This window comes from Cyprinodon variegatus, unplaced genomic scaffold (genome assembly GCF_000732505.1).
Source record: "Cyprinodon variegatus isolate N-32 unplaced genomic scaffold, C_variegatus-1.0 Scaffold1002, whole genome shotgun sequence".
Classification (NCBI taxonomy): domain Eukaryota; kingdom Metazoa; phylum Chordata; class Actinopteri; order Cyprinodontiformes; family Cyprinodontidae; genus Cyprinodon; species Cyprinodon variegatus.
Genome location: NW_015151455.1, coordinates 246,585 through 265,221, shown reverse-complemented (window position 1 = coordinate 265,221; position 18,637 = coordinate 246,585). Strand labels below are relative to the sequence as shown.

Sequence of the window (18,637 nt, the reverse complement as noted above, 5' to 3'; positions counted from 1 at the left end):
AACCGAAGCCAAGAGTAACAAGTAATGTTTGTTTTTGTACTTTGTTTCTTGACACTTCTTTCCAAGGGAGACGAGTCTTAGATTCCCAGATTAGGGAGCAATAGTTTGTGCAGGATTAAAAAAAAAAGGATAATCCCAAATTTAGGAACTTTCAGAAATGCCAAATGTTGCTTAAAGGAGAGGAGCCACAGACAGGATGCTGTTCAGCAGAGACAGGAAAGTACCGCTGACACAGGGTGGGAAATGATGTGTTGCTCAGGAAAGCCGTGGGTACTTTTGTATTTATGTTCTTGTGACAATCCTAATGATGGATGCTGAACCGAAGCCAAGTGTAACGATTAAAGTTTGCTTTAAAAATGTAAGGAATAGAAAGTACAGATACTTGTGTGAAAATGTAATGAGAAGAAGTCAGTAGGAAGAAAAATAAGTAATGGAGTAAAATATATATACCTAAAAAGTGTACTTAAGTACAGTAACGAAGTATTTCTACTTTGACACCTCTGGTCATTTCTACAAACATAAAAAAAAAATGCAACCCCTTTTGGCATTTACTTAATTATATTTAGTTACTTTAACACAATTGTTTTATGTCCTACCCTGCTAACCTCAAACAATTGCATTAAAGTAAATATGATTAAGTAAATGCCAAAAGCGGTTGCATAATTTTTTTCAGTGTATTTCTAACCCTTACTAGTATAATAAGTAGTGCTACTCATACAGGAAATAAAATGTAGGGTACTCTACCCACCTCTGGTTGGAAAAGACATTTTGTTGTGCAACAGGTATGTGTTTTATTTTGAAAGTCATTTCCGGGGATCTTGCGCTGAGCTCACCAGGCTCTGCTGCACTTTGCGTCTTGAGCAAGAAAGACAGAGAGAGAGAGACAGAAGGAGATTTGGGTCCAAACTTTTTGCGCACACGCAGGGTCTGAATTATTCAATTGAACCTCCCTGGCTGATCCTTCTCAGCGGATAAGAAATAAGAAGATAAATGGAAAGTCTGGCTGGATGTGACTCATGTGAAATATGCGCCCTGCAGTGATTTACTGACAGGGAGTGTGGTCCTCTGCGCTGCGGTTAATGTAGGATTGAGCCTGGAAACCATAGGATCTGCCATACATTTGACTCCAGTGGGAGAAATTCAGAGCTTTTGTGATGGATATCCACATGTTAACATGGATGATGATGGTTTGCTCGCTCCTGCGCCCCTCTGCTCTCCAAAACCCCGCACCTGAAGGTAACCAACAAAAGCTTTTATTCTTTTATGGTTACAGTTGGACTTTTCAATTCTTACACGACTGTTAAACATAATAATGCTTAAATCTTCAGTTACATTGTTAGATCACATTGTTTATCCATGTTATTTTAAATAAATATGTCAATTGTTTACTTTTTTTTCAGTCAGTGGACATAAAGGGAGTCGAAATCCCCTGATAAATAATGTATTTTAGGTGATTTAATGCACACTTTCCTGCCATACAACCAAGTATCCCTTAGCAAAAAGAGGTATACTTGAAGTACTTTTAGTGTACTTGAAGTATTACTAAAGTACTTCTTCAAACTAAATTGGGACATTTTTAAGTTTACTAAAGTATACTAAATGTATACTTTAGTAAACAATAAAGTAAACAATAGTATGGTCAAGTACACTTGACTATACTATTAAGTATATGAAATATAGTTTAGAACAAGTAAACTCCACTGCCTGATTTTGAGTATGAAATTAGTGCACTTTTAGTATACTTTAATAAACTACTTTTTGCTATGGGATTGCTGAAACAGTAGGATAAATGAAGACAGTTCTCTCTGTGTGGACATAAGGGTGGGCTTGATCAAACACCAGGGTTCTCAGTAAAATGGCAGGACTCCAGGTAGATGATTGTGAGTTGATGAAATCCCACTGCCCCCCCACCCTCGATCCCAAACCAGAGGGCATCCAGGGACCACACAGGCATGCATGGCCTCAGGCTGCAGCTCTGAACATACAGAATATGGGCCCCAGATAGTAATCAGATGTAATCTCATGGTTTTATGGCATGAGAAAACAGAGCAGGTCTTGTTAGATGGATAATGAAACTTTTATTTTGACAGGATTCATGAAATTTATATATAAAGTGAAGGACATGATAGATTCCTTTCCCATTCCTTAAATTGTTCTAAATATAAGCAAACATCGAGACTCTCTAATATGTTTTTAAGATAAGTACACTGAAAAAATAATGCAACCTTTTTTTGGCATTTACTTTATCATATTTAATTACTTTAAGACAATTGTTTGATGTTAGCAGGGTAGGACATAAAACAATTGTGTTAAAGTAACTATATATAATTAAGTAAATGCCAAAAGCGGCTGGTTTATTTTTTCAGTGTACTATTCCTTACACACTGCTCTAAGCAGCCACAGATTGATAGTTTTGAATTTATAAAACATGAAAACAAATATAATCAGTTGGTTCAGGCTATGCTGTCATGCTGTGTCCATTAGAGGCTAAAATGAGTGACTATGATACTTTGTGGCTTTCTTAATGAGACTGGGTTTTTATAACTTTGGTGTTAGTGAGAAGGATCTGTTACTTTGCTGTTACCATTAATAGATACCAGATGAGACACTAAGCTTCCAGTAATTAGACGTCATAAGTTTACTTACTGTTTGTCAGCCTCTTATAGGTTTTCATCAAATATTGCCCTGTATTTAGCTCAGTCCACCTTCTCACCAGTTCTCACCAACTTCAGTTACTCGGAATTTAAAATAAAATAAATTCCCACAGCATGTTGCAGCCACCGCCGTGTTTTCCTGTCGGGATAATGTGTTGAGAGTTAATCTCATTCTACTTATAACATTTTGAATCCCACCAGACCACCTTCTTCCAAGTTTTTCCATCATGTTTTTTTGAAAAAATGCTTTGGTTTTCCATTTAGGTCGATCGCCATGTTTTGCTGGTCTGTAGTTGTGCTATGTATTTTCAGTTGATGAGGTGAATAGTGCTTTATGAGATGTTTAAACCTCTAGATTAGCATTTTATAACCTAACCCAAAGGTGCTAAAAGTGCTCACTTTTCTTTTACTCAAGTAACTGTGCAGATATCTGTGTTAAAAACCACTTTACTAAAAGTAAAAGTAATAATTGAATTCCTTTACCTAAGTAAAAGTAAAAAACTAGGGTTTCTACATTGTTATTAAGTGCAAAAGTAAATTTTTATTTTTTGCCTTAAATGATACAAAACAACTTTGCAGAAAATAGGTTAATTTCCTCCTCTGCTCACTGTTGGTTGAGATACCATTAATAAAATAGTGACTTGGTCTAATTTTGGTATAAAATTGTTCTAAATTGTACTGAACAGAAATCCTGAATATTTTTAAAGCTCTGGTTCGCAGCGTTAAAATTGCAAATTGCATTAACATTAAAAAAATTATGTAAAACTTAATCAACATGGACATTTTAAATCAGGATCACACTGGACACATTTTTTTAGCGTTCTTGATTTTCCCTGTTTTGTTGTGGCTGTCATGTCTTTATAAATATCTATAGAACTAACCAGACAGTTTTGAGAAAATAATGATTATAAAGTATGGATATTTGTTAGTGTTGCACACCGTTACCAGTATCCAGACATCCCAAGTTTCAAAAACTCATTTCAGGGAGATGCTTATCATCCCGATCCAGCGCTAAAATGGTGGTATCGGTATCGGCGAGTATCAACCTGTAGGGCACCGATACCATTTTGAGAGCCAAAAGTTTATTCAACTATTGTCACCCATTCCAGGTAGGCAATAAAAGTTCTACTGGATTCACTTTGTATTAGTCTTTTTCCTGCTTGACAAAGGTAGGCAGTAGCTTGACAAAGCCATGATGGCAATTATTTTACATCCAGGTAGTATGTAGTTCTTCATATATACACACACAAATCAATTTCAAACAGATGCCATTGGTATGGTATCGTCCACTACTGCACAGCCAGGTATCGGGTATCATATTGGGGGCAAGAAATGTCATCGGCGCAACACTAATATTTGTGTTCAAATGTTGGGATTAAAAATAAAAAGTCTTCAGCAAAATGAATAAATACGTAAAATTATTGAGAAGCTAGTTAAGTACAATAATTTAGCTACTTGACACCTCTGCCTGACCTGCTGTGAACTCCTCGACAGCTTTACCTTTGACCTGTCTGCTGTGTTCCTTGGTCTTCATGATGCCGTTTATTCACTGATCCTCTCTAACAAATTTCTGAGATCACCTTAAACACAGGAGGCTCCTTTTTTAACTTCCGTATCAGGGTTCCCAGCATCCCATCCCAAGCACTGTCCTGTATTCATGCGATGATGGTTACCTGAATGAGTCTCAGACAGTAAACTGTCTAGACAATCTCAGCGTTTATAGATAAACCCGTACCTGCACAAAGGTGGAGGCTGTGGGGGGAATGCTGGAGGGGGACCGATAAGGAGCCCGCTGACTCCAAAGTCCAAACAACAAATGAAGATGTGAGGAATTCCTGATAATGTATGGAGAAAATAAGGTGTGGGCATAAATGTTGGCATGTGAGTAAAGGCCTGATTTATGACTGTCTGCTGTGCTGCTGTCTCAGCTTTCAGCGCTCAAGAGGGAACCTAAGAAAGCGAGAGTTTTGAAAGGCTGTCTCCAAACCTGTGGCTTAGTGAACTTTCTTATGAAGTCAGACTAAACTGGATTTGCTGTCTCTCCCAGAGTTTATTTTTCTTATCTACTGTTCTGGCCGTCTCCTTTGGATGAGAGCAGGTTCTTAAGATCTTCAGCCAGATGTCTCTATTGGTTCTGTTTCCTGCAGGTTTGCCTATGTCCTCTTTCAGGACTGTATATATGCGACCGTCCAACATTCCTCCTTGTATCTCACATGGAACTGCTTGAAACCCCCCACCTCCTCTGCTCTGCACTTAACGCCTTTTATTCTATCCAGAAACTACTGTGTTGTTCACTGTTCATTTCACTTTGTTTTGAAAAACAGAAAATTAGATGGGGGGGAAAAGAAGGAAATCCACCCTTTGGCTCATTCCTTGAATGCCTTTTATCCACCACCAAGTCTGGAGTCATTAAAATCTGGTTCCCTCGTTTCTTTGACTGCTTCTTATCTGTTTATTAATCAGACGGATTTGCGCCTGGCTTTGCGCAGTTATGGCGTTCCTGCTCCCAATACTTTCTGAAAGCTGTGATCAGTGTAAGGAAAGTTAGTTGTGGAAGGGAGGGTGTTTTATGGCAAAGACTTGTGGAAAAAATTAGTGGAGTGAAAACGAATCACAGTGGAGGTTTATGACTGAATATATGTTTTTTTTTTTCTCTCCACAGTGCTGAACTGCTGCGAGGGTGACGTCCTCTTTTTGGTGGATTCCTCGGGGAGCGTGCCCTCCTACGATCACGCCCGTATGCTCTCCTTCTTGTCTGACCTACTACGTCCCTTTTCTCTGGACCCCGATCAAGTGAGGGTAGGACTGCTGCAGGTGGGTACCAAGCCTAGACTGGAGTTTGGCTTTGATAGATACAGCACCCAAGGTGACCTACAGAGGGCTTTGAAAAACATTATCCCCCTAAGGGGGGACACCAACACTGTGGAAGCTCTCAGACTGGCTAAGGAGACGGTGTTGCGACCAGGAACGGCTGGTGGAGCTCGGGAAGGACTACCAAGGGTGCTGGTCTGGTTGACTGATGGGGTGACACCAGGAGATGTATCTGGACCGTTGGCTGAGCTGCGGGAGGAGGGCGTGGCAGTGCTGGCAGTTTCCACAGGCCATAGCAATTATAATTTGCTGAGAGAAGTGGTGAGTCCACCTTTGGAAGACCATCTGCACTTTGTGGACGTTGACGACATGAGCATCATTACGGAGGACCTTCGTAACGCAATTATTGGTAAGCTTTGCGGCAGACTGCATGAAGGATGAGTGAGGCCGGTGAAATGTTACATGTATATTTATATTTTAGTGTTTAATTTAACTTTTTCACTTGTGCCCCATGTTTTTTTCTCTCCCATAACTGTTTATGTTTTGGTTGCATTTAAAAAATATATTTGCGCATGTTTTGCTTATTAAATAGATTCATTTTCCATACAGAAATTTGAGATTTGCAATCATATAGAGTGAATCTTTTTCCATTTTTGTTACATGCAAAGTAAATCTTTTGGAAATGGAAAAAAACAAAAACAATTTTGTAAACTGAAATTGGAAAAAACTGCAAATCCATAAGCTAAACTTTGGAAAAAGTTTAATTATAAAAAAGTTTTTGAGAGTAACTTGGTTGTCTCTTTTTTTTTTTTTTTTTGTACTTTTTTCTCTAATTTTTCTATATTTATGTTTTTAAAATACATTTTTTTCTTTTAAATACAAATTTATTAGAATTATATCTTCGAATTGTGTTNTCTCTTTTTTTTTTTTTTTTTACTTTTTTCTCTAATTTTTCTATATTTATGTTTTTAAAATACATTTTTTTCTTTTAAATACAAATTTATTAGAATTATATCTTCGAATTGTGTTTCACTGATCAAATTTTTTTCACTTCAAACCTAATAGTGTTGTTGCTTACCTCCATGCAGGCCAATAGAGATATGTCTTCAGTCCTCTCTATAGAGGAAAATTTATCCAGAGAAATAAAGAGACTATGATCTTTAAAAAGCAAATAAGAATGAACAAAATTCATAAAACTCATTCTAAGAACAGGCAAAGAAAGAAACCCCTGAAAATATAAAATCTGTAAAAAACGAAAATTAAAAAAATGCATTTAAAAAGACTGAAAACATAAAATCTGTAAAAAAAATTATTTTGAAAAAATAAAATAACAATATCTAAGAAAACAGAAAAATGACTCTTAAAATCCTTTTTTGATTAAGATATTTTTCAGTTTAATTTTCTGGACTGCATTGTTTTCAAATATCGATGTTCTAAAAGTACTATTTGCTTGCATCAAATAGCGGAAAAAATGTACTCCATATAATCCTAAGTATCTCTCCTTGCTTGGTATTAGCAAAAATTCCGGTGTTCCTATATTTTATTATTTAAGCATTTTTTTGCCTGTACTTTTAAAAAATTGACTCACACTTTTTGTGTGAATTCTTAAAGGAGGACAAATTAAAATAATATTAATAAAGAAAAGATGCATATTTTTTATGTACAGTATGTAGTACTTGTATTAAGTGGTGGGTAGTATCTAGTTACATTTACTCAGTTACATTTACTTGAGTAACTTGTTGAAAAGAAGGATGGAGTAGTTATACTTTACTATATATTTTTAATATTAAGTTATATTTGGTGCGTGTACTGCTACTCTTACCTGAGTAAAGTTTCTGCTTACTCTATTCAAAACATAACTTTAATTATAAAGTAAACAGTAGATATTGTTTTTTTAATCCTTTTCTGACACAAAGTCTTTACCTTCTGTGAGAACTGATTTTTTAAAAACCATTTTCTATTCATGTTATTTATCTGTATTTTGTATATTTTTTTTAACTTTTAAATACCACAATTTGCACAAATATTTAGATAAATTACCCAACTTTGCTTGTATGATAAACTTTACTTAAAGTATGTAGTTGCTTGATTACCTACTACCGTATTTAAGGTTAAGGGTGTAAGAAAAAACATTTCTATCAATTATTGAGATATTTCTTTAGATGATGATCGTATCGCTAAAAAATATCAATATCATGATATATCATTCAGTATTATTGACTCAAAATATAAGACAAATCTTAAATGTAAAAATACTTAAATGGAAATATACATTTTATTGGATAATAAAAGGAAATGGTTATGAAAAAAACTCCAAATGTTCTCAAAGCATGATGCAATCTTAATAACTCTAATCTAATGTAAGATTCTAGTTGATACCGCCCTAAAAAATCTCTAAAGGAATTTTCTTGTAAGGTATGTCTCTAGTTTTATAGAAAAGAAAGCGAATATTTAATCCCAGCAGTTCTTGAAAATCTCCTTTATGAAACGCCTGCTGAGAGTCCAGCGGTTTGTTAACAAGGCACACTCTTCTTTTTGATTGCACTTATTCTACTCAAGTGCCAGTCCAGATAGGATGCCAGCTAATTATGAGACTCGGAGTGCATGTGTGATACTCAGTGAAATATGATAGGCTGATCTATTAATGGATTAATGATTCAACTTAACTCTCTACATCCTCCAAACTTATGTCAGATGTGACACATATATATCTATAAATACAGACAGGGGAGTTTGCCCATTTCTCAGACAGGATTAGGTAACTGCAGAGGCCTCTTCATAACTGTTTATGTTGCACAGAGAGGACATGATGCACAGCAAGAATAAAGCCTGTGTAAAAGTAGGAGACATGCAGTAGTCTTTAGTTAGCACCCAGAAAGCTTATCTCAGATATCAGTGCCTCTGAGGTACTAGCTATTTTACTGCAGACCATTACTGGGTTGTCTATTTCAAGTTGTCTTATTGCAGGAGTTAAGAATGCAATTAGAAGGCCAAGTCTGGCTGTGGAAGGCTGTCTGAAGTCAGGACATATTTAGCCATATGTTTTGTAGCTTTCTTTGTTGACACTCAGGATGCTGAGCCAAAATATTTCTAGCTCCCAAATTGTGAAATTTAGTAATTGTTTTATAAATGCAGTAGTGATCCAATCTCTTTGTCTCGTCGTAAACAGAGATCATCAAAGCTGAGCGGCTTCAGGTCCGAGACATCTCCACCAACTCTGCCTCTGTGCATTGGAGACCAGTTCTGGCTGGTCTCCGGGGTCACTACGAGATTCGTTATGGCCAGGTTCTAAGTGGAGGTGGCGGCAGCGGCAGTGGAACTGGGACCAGTCCGAGCACTGGTGGAAGTCAGTACCAGAGACTGATTCAGTCTGCGGACTTGAACAACATCAGACTTACTGGTCTAAAGCCAGAAACCACCTATTCAGTCCAACTGATTCCAGAGTCCAACGAACTAACATTCAACAAACTCTCTACCACCTTCACAACAAAACCAGGTTCGATTATTTCCCTTTATTGTTTTGTTTTTTTCTTCTGTGGAGCTAAGATTTTAGACATTTATTATGGGTCAGTCAGTATTTCTTACTGAAAAAAAACAATATAACTTTCTTGTTATCTTATCTTACTCCTGTAGAGGTTGTGAGTCCAGCTTTTGTGTCGGTCTCTGACTCTAGCCACAACAGTGTGAGGGTGAGCTGGGGTCCTCTTCAGCCAGAGACTGTCACCAGTTACTACATTGAGTATTCTGCCCTGCCCAGGGGTGTTCTCCAGACCCTCACTGTGGACCGAACACAAAACTCCACTCTGCTTAGGAAGCTGCTGCCGGACACAACCTACCTGGTTACAGTTACCGCCCGGCATGCCTCGGGAAAGGAGAAGTCCATGTCTGTAAAAGTTTGTACTCAAGAAGGTGAGCTTTAAATAGAATTTGGAGCTACATGCAAACTTTTTTTTTATTTTTCATGCATATCTAACAAATGACCAAACAACCCCCGTTCCTATGTGGCGGACCCATTCGTCCGGTTCAATTTGCATGTTTTCTAAGCCAAAACAAGGTTTTATTTTTGGTCCACCCTATAAAGAGTGGCGCCACTAAGGGGTGGCCATGGCCACTCTATGCAATGCCCTGGCCACCCCACTTAGCATTTCATACCATTATGCACAGCCAGTGACGTAACATTAAAAATCACACAATAAACCAAGATATGAGTAGGTGTTTACATAAGTCTTTATGATTTCTACAGGCAGGTTCACCACAAAAGTAGATTCAAATGCTGAAATTATGGCTTTTAGTTTCAGTGTGCCACCCCAAGATTTTTAGTGGCCCCATCTGGCCACCCCTATGAAAACTGCCTATAAAGCCTTGAATTTAACACTATTTCTGACATTTTGAATTGAAAAAGCTTCCTGAATGGGAAGCGCAACGTTTTTCAACTTGGAAACAAAGTCCAGTGGATTGTTTTTGTGTTTTTCTTTTACTTTTCTGGAATTAGAATAGGGATGTCCAATTCAGAATATCCCCTAGGCCCCTGGATTTACCACCATTTCAAGTTTCATTACTACCTGCTGAAGCCTTGTTATTGTTTATGTCCCAGCACAGTCAATTTTGACCCGTCCAATGATTGCTAATAGCAGGCAATCATGTGACACACTGCCAGGCTCTTCTCATTTCCCAACCAATTGGTCCCACCGTTCTGTTATTGTCAGATTACACCATCAAGCTGTAAAGCTTGCTAACCTTTAAAGTTGACCATAAGGGGGCTGTAAACCCCCTAATTTGCAGCTCAGAGTTGTAAGTTGAGAACTTGTCTTTAACCCAAGCTCTCTGCCTGAAAATATTTGTTAATGGGGTTTAAGTTACATCAATAATATGCCATTCTGATTGTCTTGCACTTGACACTGCAAGATTTTTGGGGTCATTTTTGAGCAGATTCTCTATTCGTGTGAGAATTATTTGATAGGACCGACTTTCAGCCTGATCGTGCGTCCTGTGTCGTGTACGTAGTATACAGGGGGTAACAAGGGGCTCAAACTCAGAACCTCAAGATTCCAAGCTCTATGCCCTAACCACGAGACCACCACTCCCCTTAAGTATCGATGGATGGGTGGATGATGTGGTATTTAGAAAAATATGGAGGGAATTTTTTGCCATCAGGGGGATTTTGAGATCAGCCTCTCATGACCACCTATCGATCAGGAATTGTAAGGTTGGGAGAAAATCAAAGATGTTTGATTTTCAAATTGCTCAGTGCGCACGCACAAATATGGACACTTATTCTCCTTCCTCTCAGACGAATACTCAGAAGCATGGAGGGAGTGCGGCTGAAATGGAGTTCTTTCTGTAAAATTGACAGACCGTAGTAACCACTTTTGCTCAGCCATGTATTTGTCCAAATACATTATCGCCTTTTCTCTTTAGGGCTTTCAGCACAAAAAATTGCCCAAATTACCATAGCAGTGCATTTCGCTCTAGTGAGCTTCACATTTAACAGGAGGCATCGACACTTCTCGAGTCTTCTTCTCTCTTCTACTTGTTTGGCTTCCGGATAGCTGAGTCCGACGTGCTTTATTTAAGACATACAGTGTGAGCAGATAGATCGCATCAGAGTGTCCGGTCGCACAGTTTGAGAACATACTGTACATTGTTAGCTGTGAACTGCAATTTCGTCGTACATCGTGAGCTGTAGCTGCATGCAACAATTGAAAAAATCGTACAGTGTATGCCCGGATTAAATGAAGCTATCCAGCTTCAACCAAGGTTAGCTCAAAATGCATCAACTTCAACAAACTGAGCTTCCTTATTTCCTCTAAAGATTTATCTGACTTAAGATATATATGGACTGCTCAGTGGCACAGTGAGTAGCACTGCTGCCTTGCAGCAAGAAGGTTCCGGTGTAGGTACCAGATCTGCTCGGTTGGTCAGATCTGCTCGGGGTCCTGCTTCATGCCAGTGACGTTACACTACGTGATTGGCTGAACGTTGCCATATGATGTAAAACATTGTGGTTACCTAGACAACAATAATAACATCACCCAGCGTCCGTTAGCGTGTCTAATGACTGATAACAAAACTGAAAAAAATCTGTTTATGGTGAACAAAGTAATTGCAAGACCATGATATAAGGCCATATTAAGCCATACTACTTTTGAATTTGTCATTTAGTCATTAGTCAGTTTTTAGGATGTTCCTTTTTTGTGACTTTTTGTGTCACCTTGTTAAATGGCAGAGCTGAGTCTATCTTAGAAGGCAATACTTTCTTTCAAGACTGACAATTATTGTTCTCTACTTTCGGCTACTTTAGATCGCCAATGAAATGTAAAATAATCGCAATTATAAGTAATAATATGTTGAAACTCCAAAGGAGATTCAGTCCTTAAGAAATGGGTGCAATACAGTTTGTCTGAGTGAAGTTGCCATATGTTGACATCACTAGTAGGGGCAGGGCCCTGAGCAGATCTGGTACCTACACTGGGTTTGATTCCTGGCCCGGGGTCTTTCTGCATGGAGTTTACATGTTCTCCCTAAGCATGCCTGGGTTCTCTCTAGGTACCCCAGCTTCAAACAGCTAAAGATATTTGAGAGCAGGACAGAACAGGTTACATGACAGAGGAGCAGCAGCCTATACAGTCACTTAATTAGTTTCTTCAGACAGGTAATCAAAAAAATGTTTGGCTGGTTATCTCAGCCAAAGTTAATGGTTGAGATCGAATTTAATTAAAAAATGTTTTAAGTCAAAGTACAGTATAGGTTTGAATACATTCCCTTTCATTTATTTTCATGTTTTTTTTTTTTTTTAAGTAATGTGACATTTTTACATACAAAAACCTAACTAAGTGCTGCAAACTCTCCTCACCCAGTGACTCCAGCCCTGGCTGACCTCCAGCTGACAACAGTGGGAAGCGATTCAGTGCAGGTTGACTGGAAGAGCAGCACAGATGGTTTGAGGGGATACTGGGTGACCTGGGAGGCGCAGCAAAGCTCCGTTCAAGCCCAGCGCTCCACCCTCTACCTTCCAGCCGATTCTCTGTCCACGCGACTCACACACCTCCCCCCTTCTGCAAGAGTGTGTGTGTCACCCATTTACCGAACGGCGAGGGGGGATGGATTGTGTTGCACGGCGCAGTTTCATTCAGGTGAGTCCAGATAGAGGTGAGTCAGCTTGGTTATAGAATCAGCAATGTGAGGAGTTTGGGAAAGTTCTTACTGTGTTAGAAGTAGAAATCTGTTGCTTTGATATACTTCCCCTTAATACTCTTCATTCTCTGACATGGGAGTTGGCTCAGAGCTCATCTGCCCGGCTGTGTGTTTCCTGGATGGGGCCGCCTTTTCCAGTTGCTTTTTGTATATCTGTTTCTGTCTCCTTGAATCCCGCTCAGCAGATGGCCACTCGCACTGAGCCTGGTTCTGCTGGAGGTTTCTTCCTGTTAAAAGGGAGTTTTTCCTCTCCACTGTCGCTACAAGCATGCTTAGTGTTAGGGAATGTATTTGAGTCAATGAGTCGATGCAATCAACTGGTTTTCCTTAGATAGAAAACTTTGTATCAGTTTGACTCAGAGATGGAAAGATGAATTGAGTTGAATACAGGGCAATCCTGAAGGAAATCCCCAACATCATCTATACAGCCTGAACTAAAAAAGAATGGTTCATATCAAATCATATTTTTTTTTGTAGAACAATGAGGGCTGAATACAACTGATTAAAAACATCATATTGTTTTGCTTCTAAGTTATAATTACATGCTGCTTTGTGATGGAGTATTACATAACATTCTAATTAAATACATTAATGCCTTTGGTAAAAACAAAAAAAAGCATTTTACTTTTTAATGCTGTTTTTTGTCATTTATTAATGTTTTTACAGAGTGATTTTTGTTTCAAGCAAAGAACACATTTTGTAAATTTAAATTTGAGAAAATACTTTTTTTAAATTGAAATAAATTTGAAAAAAATGCATGTCAGAAATGACACATTGAAACTTCTTCAAAAAAGGTTTTAAAAGTAACATTTTTCAAATTCTTTTTCATGGCTGCCCTTCATATTTTACTTTCTCAAAACAAATACAAATACCAATAAAAAATGTATGTGCTTCTGTTCAAGCAGACCAATAGAATTGCGTCTTAGCTTCTCACTTCAGAAAAAAAGAATGCAATATATATAACTTAATCTGAAAAACAGAAATAAAAAAAAGATGTGCACATATAAAATCTGTAATCTGACAAAAAATTCTCAAAATCTTAATTTTATATTAAAATCTTCTTTCAAAGATTAATTAATGGGTTGTATTTTTTTTTATAACATTTCTATTTACAAAATGTGGTGTTTGCTTGCAACAATGATGGAGCTAAATTCCCTTATTTTCCCCATATTTTTCTAAATACCAAATCATCCATCCATCCATCCATCCATCCATCCATCCATCCATCCATCCATCCATCCATCCATCCATCCATCCATCCATCCATCCATCCATCCATCTATCCATCCATCCATCCATCCATCCATCCATCCATCCATCCAAAGCCATCAGCTCTTATTAGAAAGTAGATTTGTTTTTAGTTGGTGAATTGCTTTCATTTATTTATTTTTTTTTACACTAAAACATTAAATATTAATGTTAAACTATTGTAAATGCTTTTCTTTCTCCCATCAGATGCACTGGGATATGGCTTCCAGACATAGCAGCCTTGGACTGCACATGCACCTTACCAAACAAGGAGGGAGGATAAAGAGAAGGAATGCTGACTTCTATCCATAATTCTTTTGCATGCCTCTCCCCCTCCATGGACATTATCCAGAAGAGATGTGGTTTGGCTCACAGTGTGCTCATGTGGAAGTGACAGACACTTCAGAGCGGTGTGGGAAAAACCTGGCTCACATATTGACCGCTAAAATCTAACACAAACAAGTATTATGAGATATTTACTGTCTAATCTGTTTTTCACCTGTAGCTAAACTGAAATTCTTCCATCCAGCGATCCGAGCTTGCAGTATTTTAGCGGCCTGTTTTGTAGAGTCAAAACATGGTTGGCTTGGAAAGCTGATGATATTTCTGGGTTGTTTTGAAGAAGCACTTTGCAACATATGCACACCATGTGTTCAAATCTGCATTTCTTCTATTACTCTAAAACTGAGGGAACATCTGATACACATTTGCTATAAATAATGTTGCAAACTTTTACTTAAATCCTTTAATTTTAAAACATGCTTTAAATCTCTTATTGAATGCTTGTGCTCAGGGGTGTGCAGCAGGGTTACATTATAAAGAGGTTCTGGATAACAGGATCTTTAGCGTTGCTTGGAGCTTTAAACAAATCAGTCACACCACGTGCAGAAAAACTGGTGGGACGCTGTATATGAACCAGATGTGCCTAACTAAAAGTCACACTGACTCGGTGCCTAGATATTGGTCTGTATTCCATATTTATTTGTTTAAAAACCTCATAAAAAAAACAACTTACTTTGAGTTTCTGCAGATCTAAAGTTTATGTTCTTTAACTGTTACTGTTTTACTGTTTGCCTGTGTTTGCTGCCCCCTACTGTAAAGTTGTGTACCGGATTACTGCAGATCTTTCAATGCCAACTTTTATATTTGTTGTCTTTCATTTGTAATGCCATACAGGGTTTCAATAAAATTACTTATTATGTGTGTTTAAATGTTGTAGTCAGTTTTTAACACTATAAAGTTGGGTAACTGATCTAGATAAAGTTGACTATTACTAAGTAGGAAACTAACTGTGCACAATAACACTACTTTATAAGTGAAGAAGAGAATTACCAGGGAACATTTAGCAAATGTTCCGTAAATTCCATAAATTTAATGTAATTTTGTTCTGGTATTGTAAAGAGCCGGCTTAATATTTAACAGTTTAGTTTTGCTTCTCTGCATTTAAAGTCCATTTTCTTTTGTCCTAGTTTTTAGTCTTTATATTTTCTCTTAATAGCTGGAGGATACATTTTCATTTATTCTTCCTTTGTAGTAACCTTAAAAGGTTTGAGGATGTAATCAGATTTTTTTTTTTAAGTTGCAAAGGTGACATTTGATGAGATTTTACTTTTTTTGTACTATCATCAGTACAACCCAAAGGAGAACATGTAAATGAAGGGAAACATATCACAGAACAAAACCTTTTAATCAAAAGGCATACATGATAACCAAAATGTTTTATTGGCCCAGTTCTTTTAATATATTTTCTTAATTTAATTCAGTTTATACAAATGGCACTAATTCCCAATGCATGTCATTTAAAGACAATTCACAAATAATTTATAGAAACAGGTTGCCAAGCAGATGACATTTAGACAGTGTCTTTGCACAATTCACTCCTAAATGAGCAAGTAGCCACAATGTGTACAGTTTGTTATTGACTCTTCAGCAATCCCTCACAGGAGGGATGAGCATGTATGCAGCGAGAGTGGAGAGGAAAAACTCCCTCTTAACCAGAAGAAACCTCCAGGAGAACAGAGGCCCAAGTATATCATCCAAAGGAGAGCAAGAAGCTGCTAACATCAGCAGATGAGCCTGTGCCTCCCTCCAGGACAGGTAAAAAGAAGGCCAATGCAATGCAGCTACATTAAAGAAAAAAAAAATGTCAGCCTTTTTAAAATGACAGCAAATAATGCTAAATTATAGGAGAAAGTAATTAAGGGAGATATGTATATCTATATTGTTTATAATTATAAATTAGTATGTCATTGGATTTTATTGCAATTCTTTTATTTTTTACTTTAATCTCTTTCTCTAATTCATCTTTGTGTTCTCTATGCTGCCATATTTGTTGTTTCATTGCAGACGTCTTCTAAAGCTGCCCTTTAACTGTAAAAGGACGGTGTCTAATTTAATTTGGGTTTGCATTTCACAGGCGTCTTTAGACATGCATGGAGGAATGTTAGGAATTTTGAAAGATTGCACAAAAAATAAGACAAATAGAACCTGCTTTCAGAGATTTCTATCATAAATAAATAATAATAAATATTATAATAAATATAAGCGTTAAATATAACATTAGTATAAGAATTCACACTCTGCTTTGACGCTTAAAACTGAGCTCAGGTGCATATGATTACCGTATTATTTTTCAAATGTTTCTCTAACTTGAAAGGAATCCATCATTGTTAGATAACAGCTGAAAGGTTACCTGAAAGCTGACTGCGTGTATCCAAGCAAAAAGCAAGCAATGAAGTCTACAAATCTCCTGCCAGCGTTTATATTAAAGAAAACATCAGGGAATAGATGCACAACATAAAAAAGTATTTAGCGTTTAATATCCTAAATTGCACTGGGATTTCTATTATAAAAAATGGAAAAAAATTTCTACATCTGGTCACTCAGTCGTTTAAGAAGGGACTTAATAATAGAGGTAGCAAGAACTTCAATGTTCACTCAGGTTTGGCTTTAACCTTTCAATACTTAAACACACAACCGGTCAGGTTTACTGGCCACAATGTTATTATTTAAATAGAAACCATCTTTATTCAGGTAGACTCATTGAAACATGAGGTTCATTTACAAACTGCTTCCACATACTGTAATCTATAACGTCATACAGGATGACAGTAAAATACCTATAAAGAGCTACACAATATTTAAAATACTAAAATATTCAGAAAAATTTAGTAAAATTCAGAAGCAAGTTATAAAACCCTCCAGAGGAAAATGATTCAACAGTTTCAGCTCCAAGTAAAGTCCAGGTTAAAGGTGCAGAGTATAACAATTTCTAAGAAAGGTGTGTTTTAAAAAAAATCTAAATGGACTAAAGAATCAAAGAGATTGATCACATCCTGGCATCGTAAACCTTAACTGGTGCATTTCGGTGAAACGTAACAAGGGAAATACAGAAGTAGTAAAGCAAGGATGGATTTATAGATAAGGATGTTCCAATTAAACTAAAGAAAGAATACAAAGTGCAACGATCGGTAAGCTATTTGCTTCCAGTTAATGACAGAGCTCCACAGGAAGCTGAATCTGATAAATGACGAGAACTGCATTAAGAATTCAAATTTAAAATGTGCTCATAGTTTCAAAGAGGCAAAAAGGTTCCTCTTCTATACATGGATTAAACGTGATCAACTCTAAGACCTGTTTGAGAGTTGTTTCAAATGAGAAGTGTAATCAAAGAGTGATATCTCCACGCTAAAATACTGCCGATGAGTGCCCTCAGTGGGCAACATCCTTACTTACAATTTCTAAGAGAGAACTTTGCTTTGGAACAACTGATGTTAGAAATGCCAGTGGTGTTCTTTGGGGATTTTATGAAATATACTGATGTTGTTCAAAAAAAGTTAACAAAAAAATCCACTGGACTATACTTCCAAGTGTGAAGACGTTTCGCTTTCCATCCAGGAAGCTTTTTCCAATTCAAAATGTCAGAAATAGCATTAAGTTTGTAGCTTTATAGAGTGGACCAAAACCAAAGCCTTGTTTGGGCTTAAAATTGAAAATTTAATTGAAAAAGCTTTGTGGATGGGAAGCAAAACACCTTCAAACTTGAAAACAAAGTCCAGTGGATTGTTCTTTAACTTTTTTTGGAAAGAATATGACCTGGATGACTGAGAATCTTCACCAGTATACTTATGTTGCCGAGTGATGATACAGTTAGAAAGTGTGAATAGGAATAAGTAGAGGACTTAGGATAATCATGATGAATGAGTCATTCAAGCCATATCAGTAGATTAGCTGGTTCTCTTTTTGATTAAAACGGTCAGAATAAACTGACCAGCAGTAATACTGTTTGCTGCAAATCAATGGTCCTCCTCACACATAGACACTGTTCTGCAGAAGGCCCAGTGAAACTGCACTCTCTGCAGCCATTCGAGAAGTACAAACTCTATCTGGGATCTTTTAACCTTTTCACAAATGAAGAATAAAAGCCCCAGAAAAGCAGTAGGATGAAGCAACTTTAGATTAAAACTGATCCCCAAAATGTTTTTTATTTTTTTTATTATTATTGTCCCCTTTGTTCCTCCCAACTGGCAATTATACATGGGTTAAATAAGGGCAGCAAATAGTAGTAGCTTCGTGGGGTCTACCTCGTCAGATTGCCGCTCACACTGAGCCTACAGTGTAGTCCTGTTTCTCTGATTGTGACAAACTGTATGCGCTCTCTTTCATCCTCTGACATGAGAGCTGGCTCAGAGCTCATCGCCTGTCTTATTCCCTGGACGGACCGCCTGTGG

General features: G+C 37.3%; 1 protein-coding gene across 1 annotated transcript; it reads left to right on the top strand.

Annotated features, from left to right (window-relative positions):
• Positions 1-853: 853 nt before the first annotated feature.
• Positions 854-15,112, top strand: LOC107100705 (von Willebrand factor A domain-containing protein 1-like). The gene is made up of 6 exons (XM_015399293.1): positions 854-1,236; positions 5,317-5,874; positions 8,635-8,961; positions 9,099-9,374; positions 12,323-12,598; positions 14,115-15,112. Exons 1-6 carry the CDS (start codon positions 1,155-1,157, stop codon positions 14,141-14,143), a joined length of 1,548 nt encoding a protein of 515 aa, XP_015254779.1. The 5' UTR covers positions 854-1,154; the 3' UTR covers positions 14,144-15,112.
• The last annotated feature ends 3,525 nt before the right edge of the window (positions 15,113-18,637 follow it).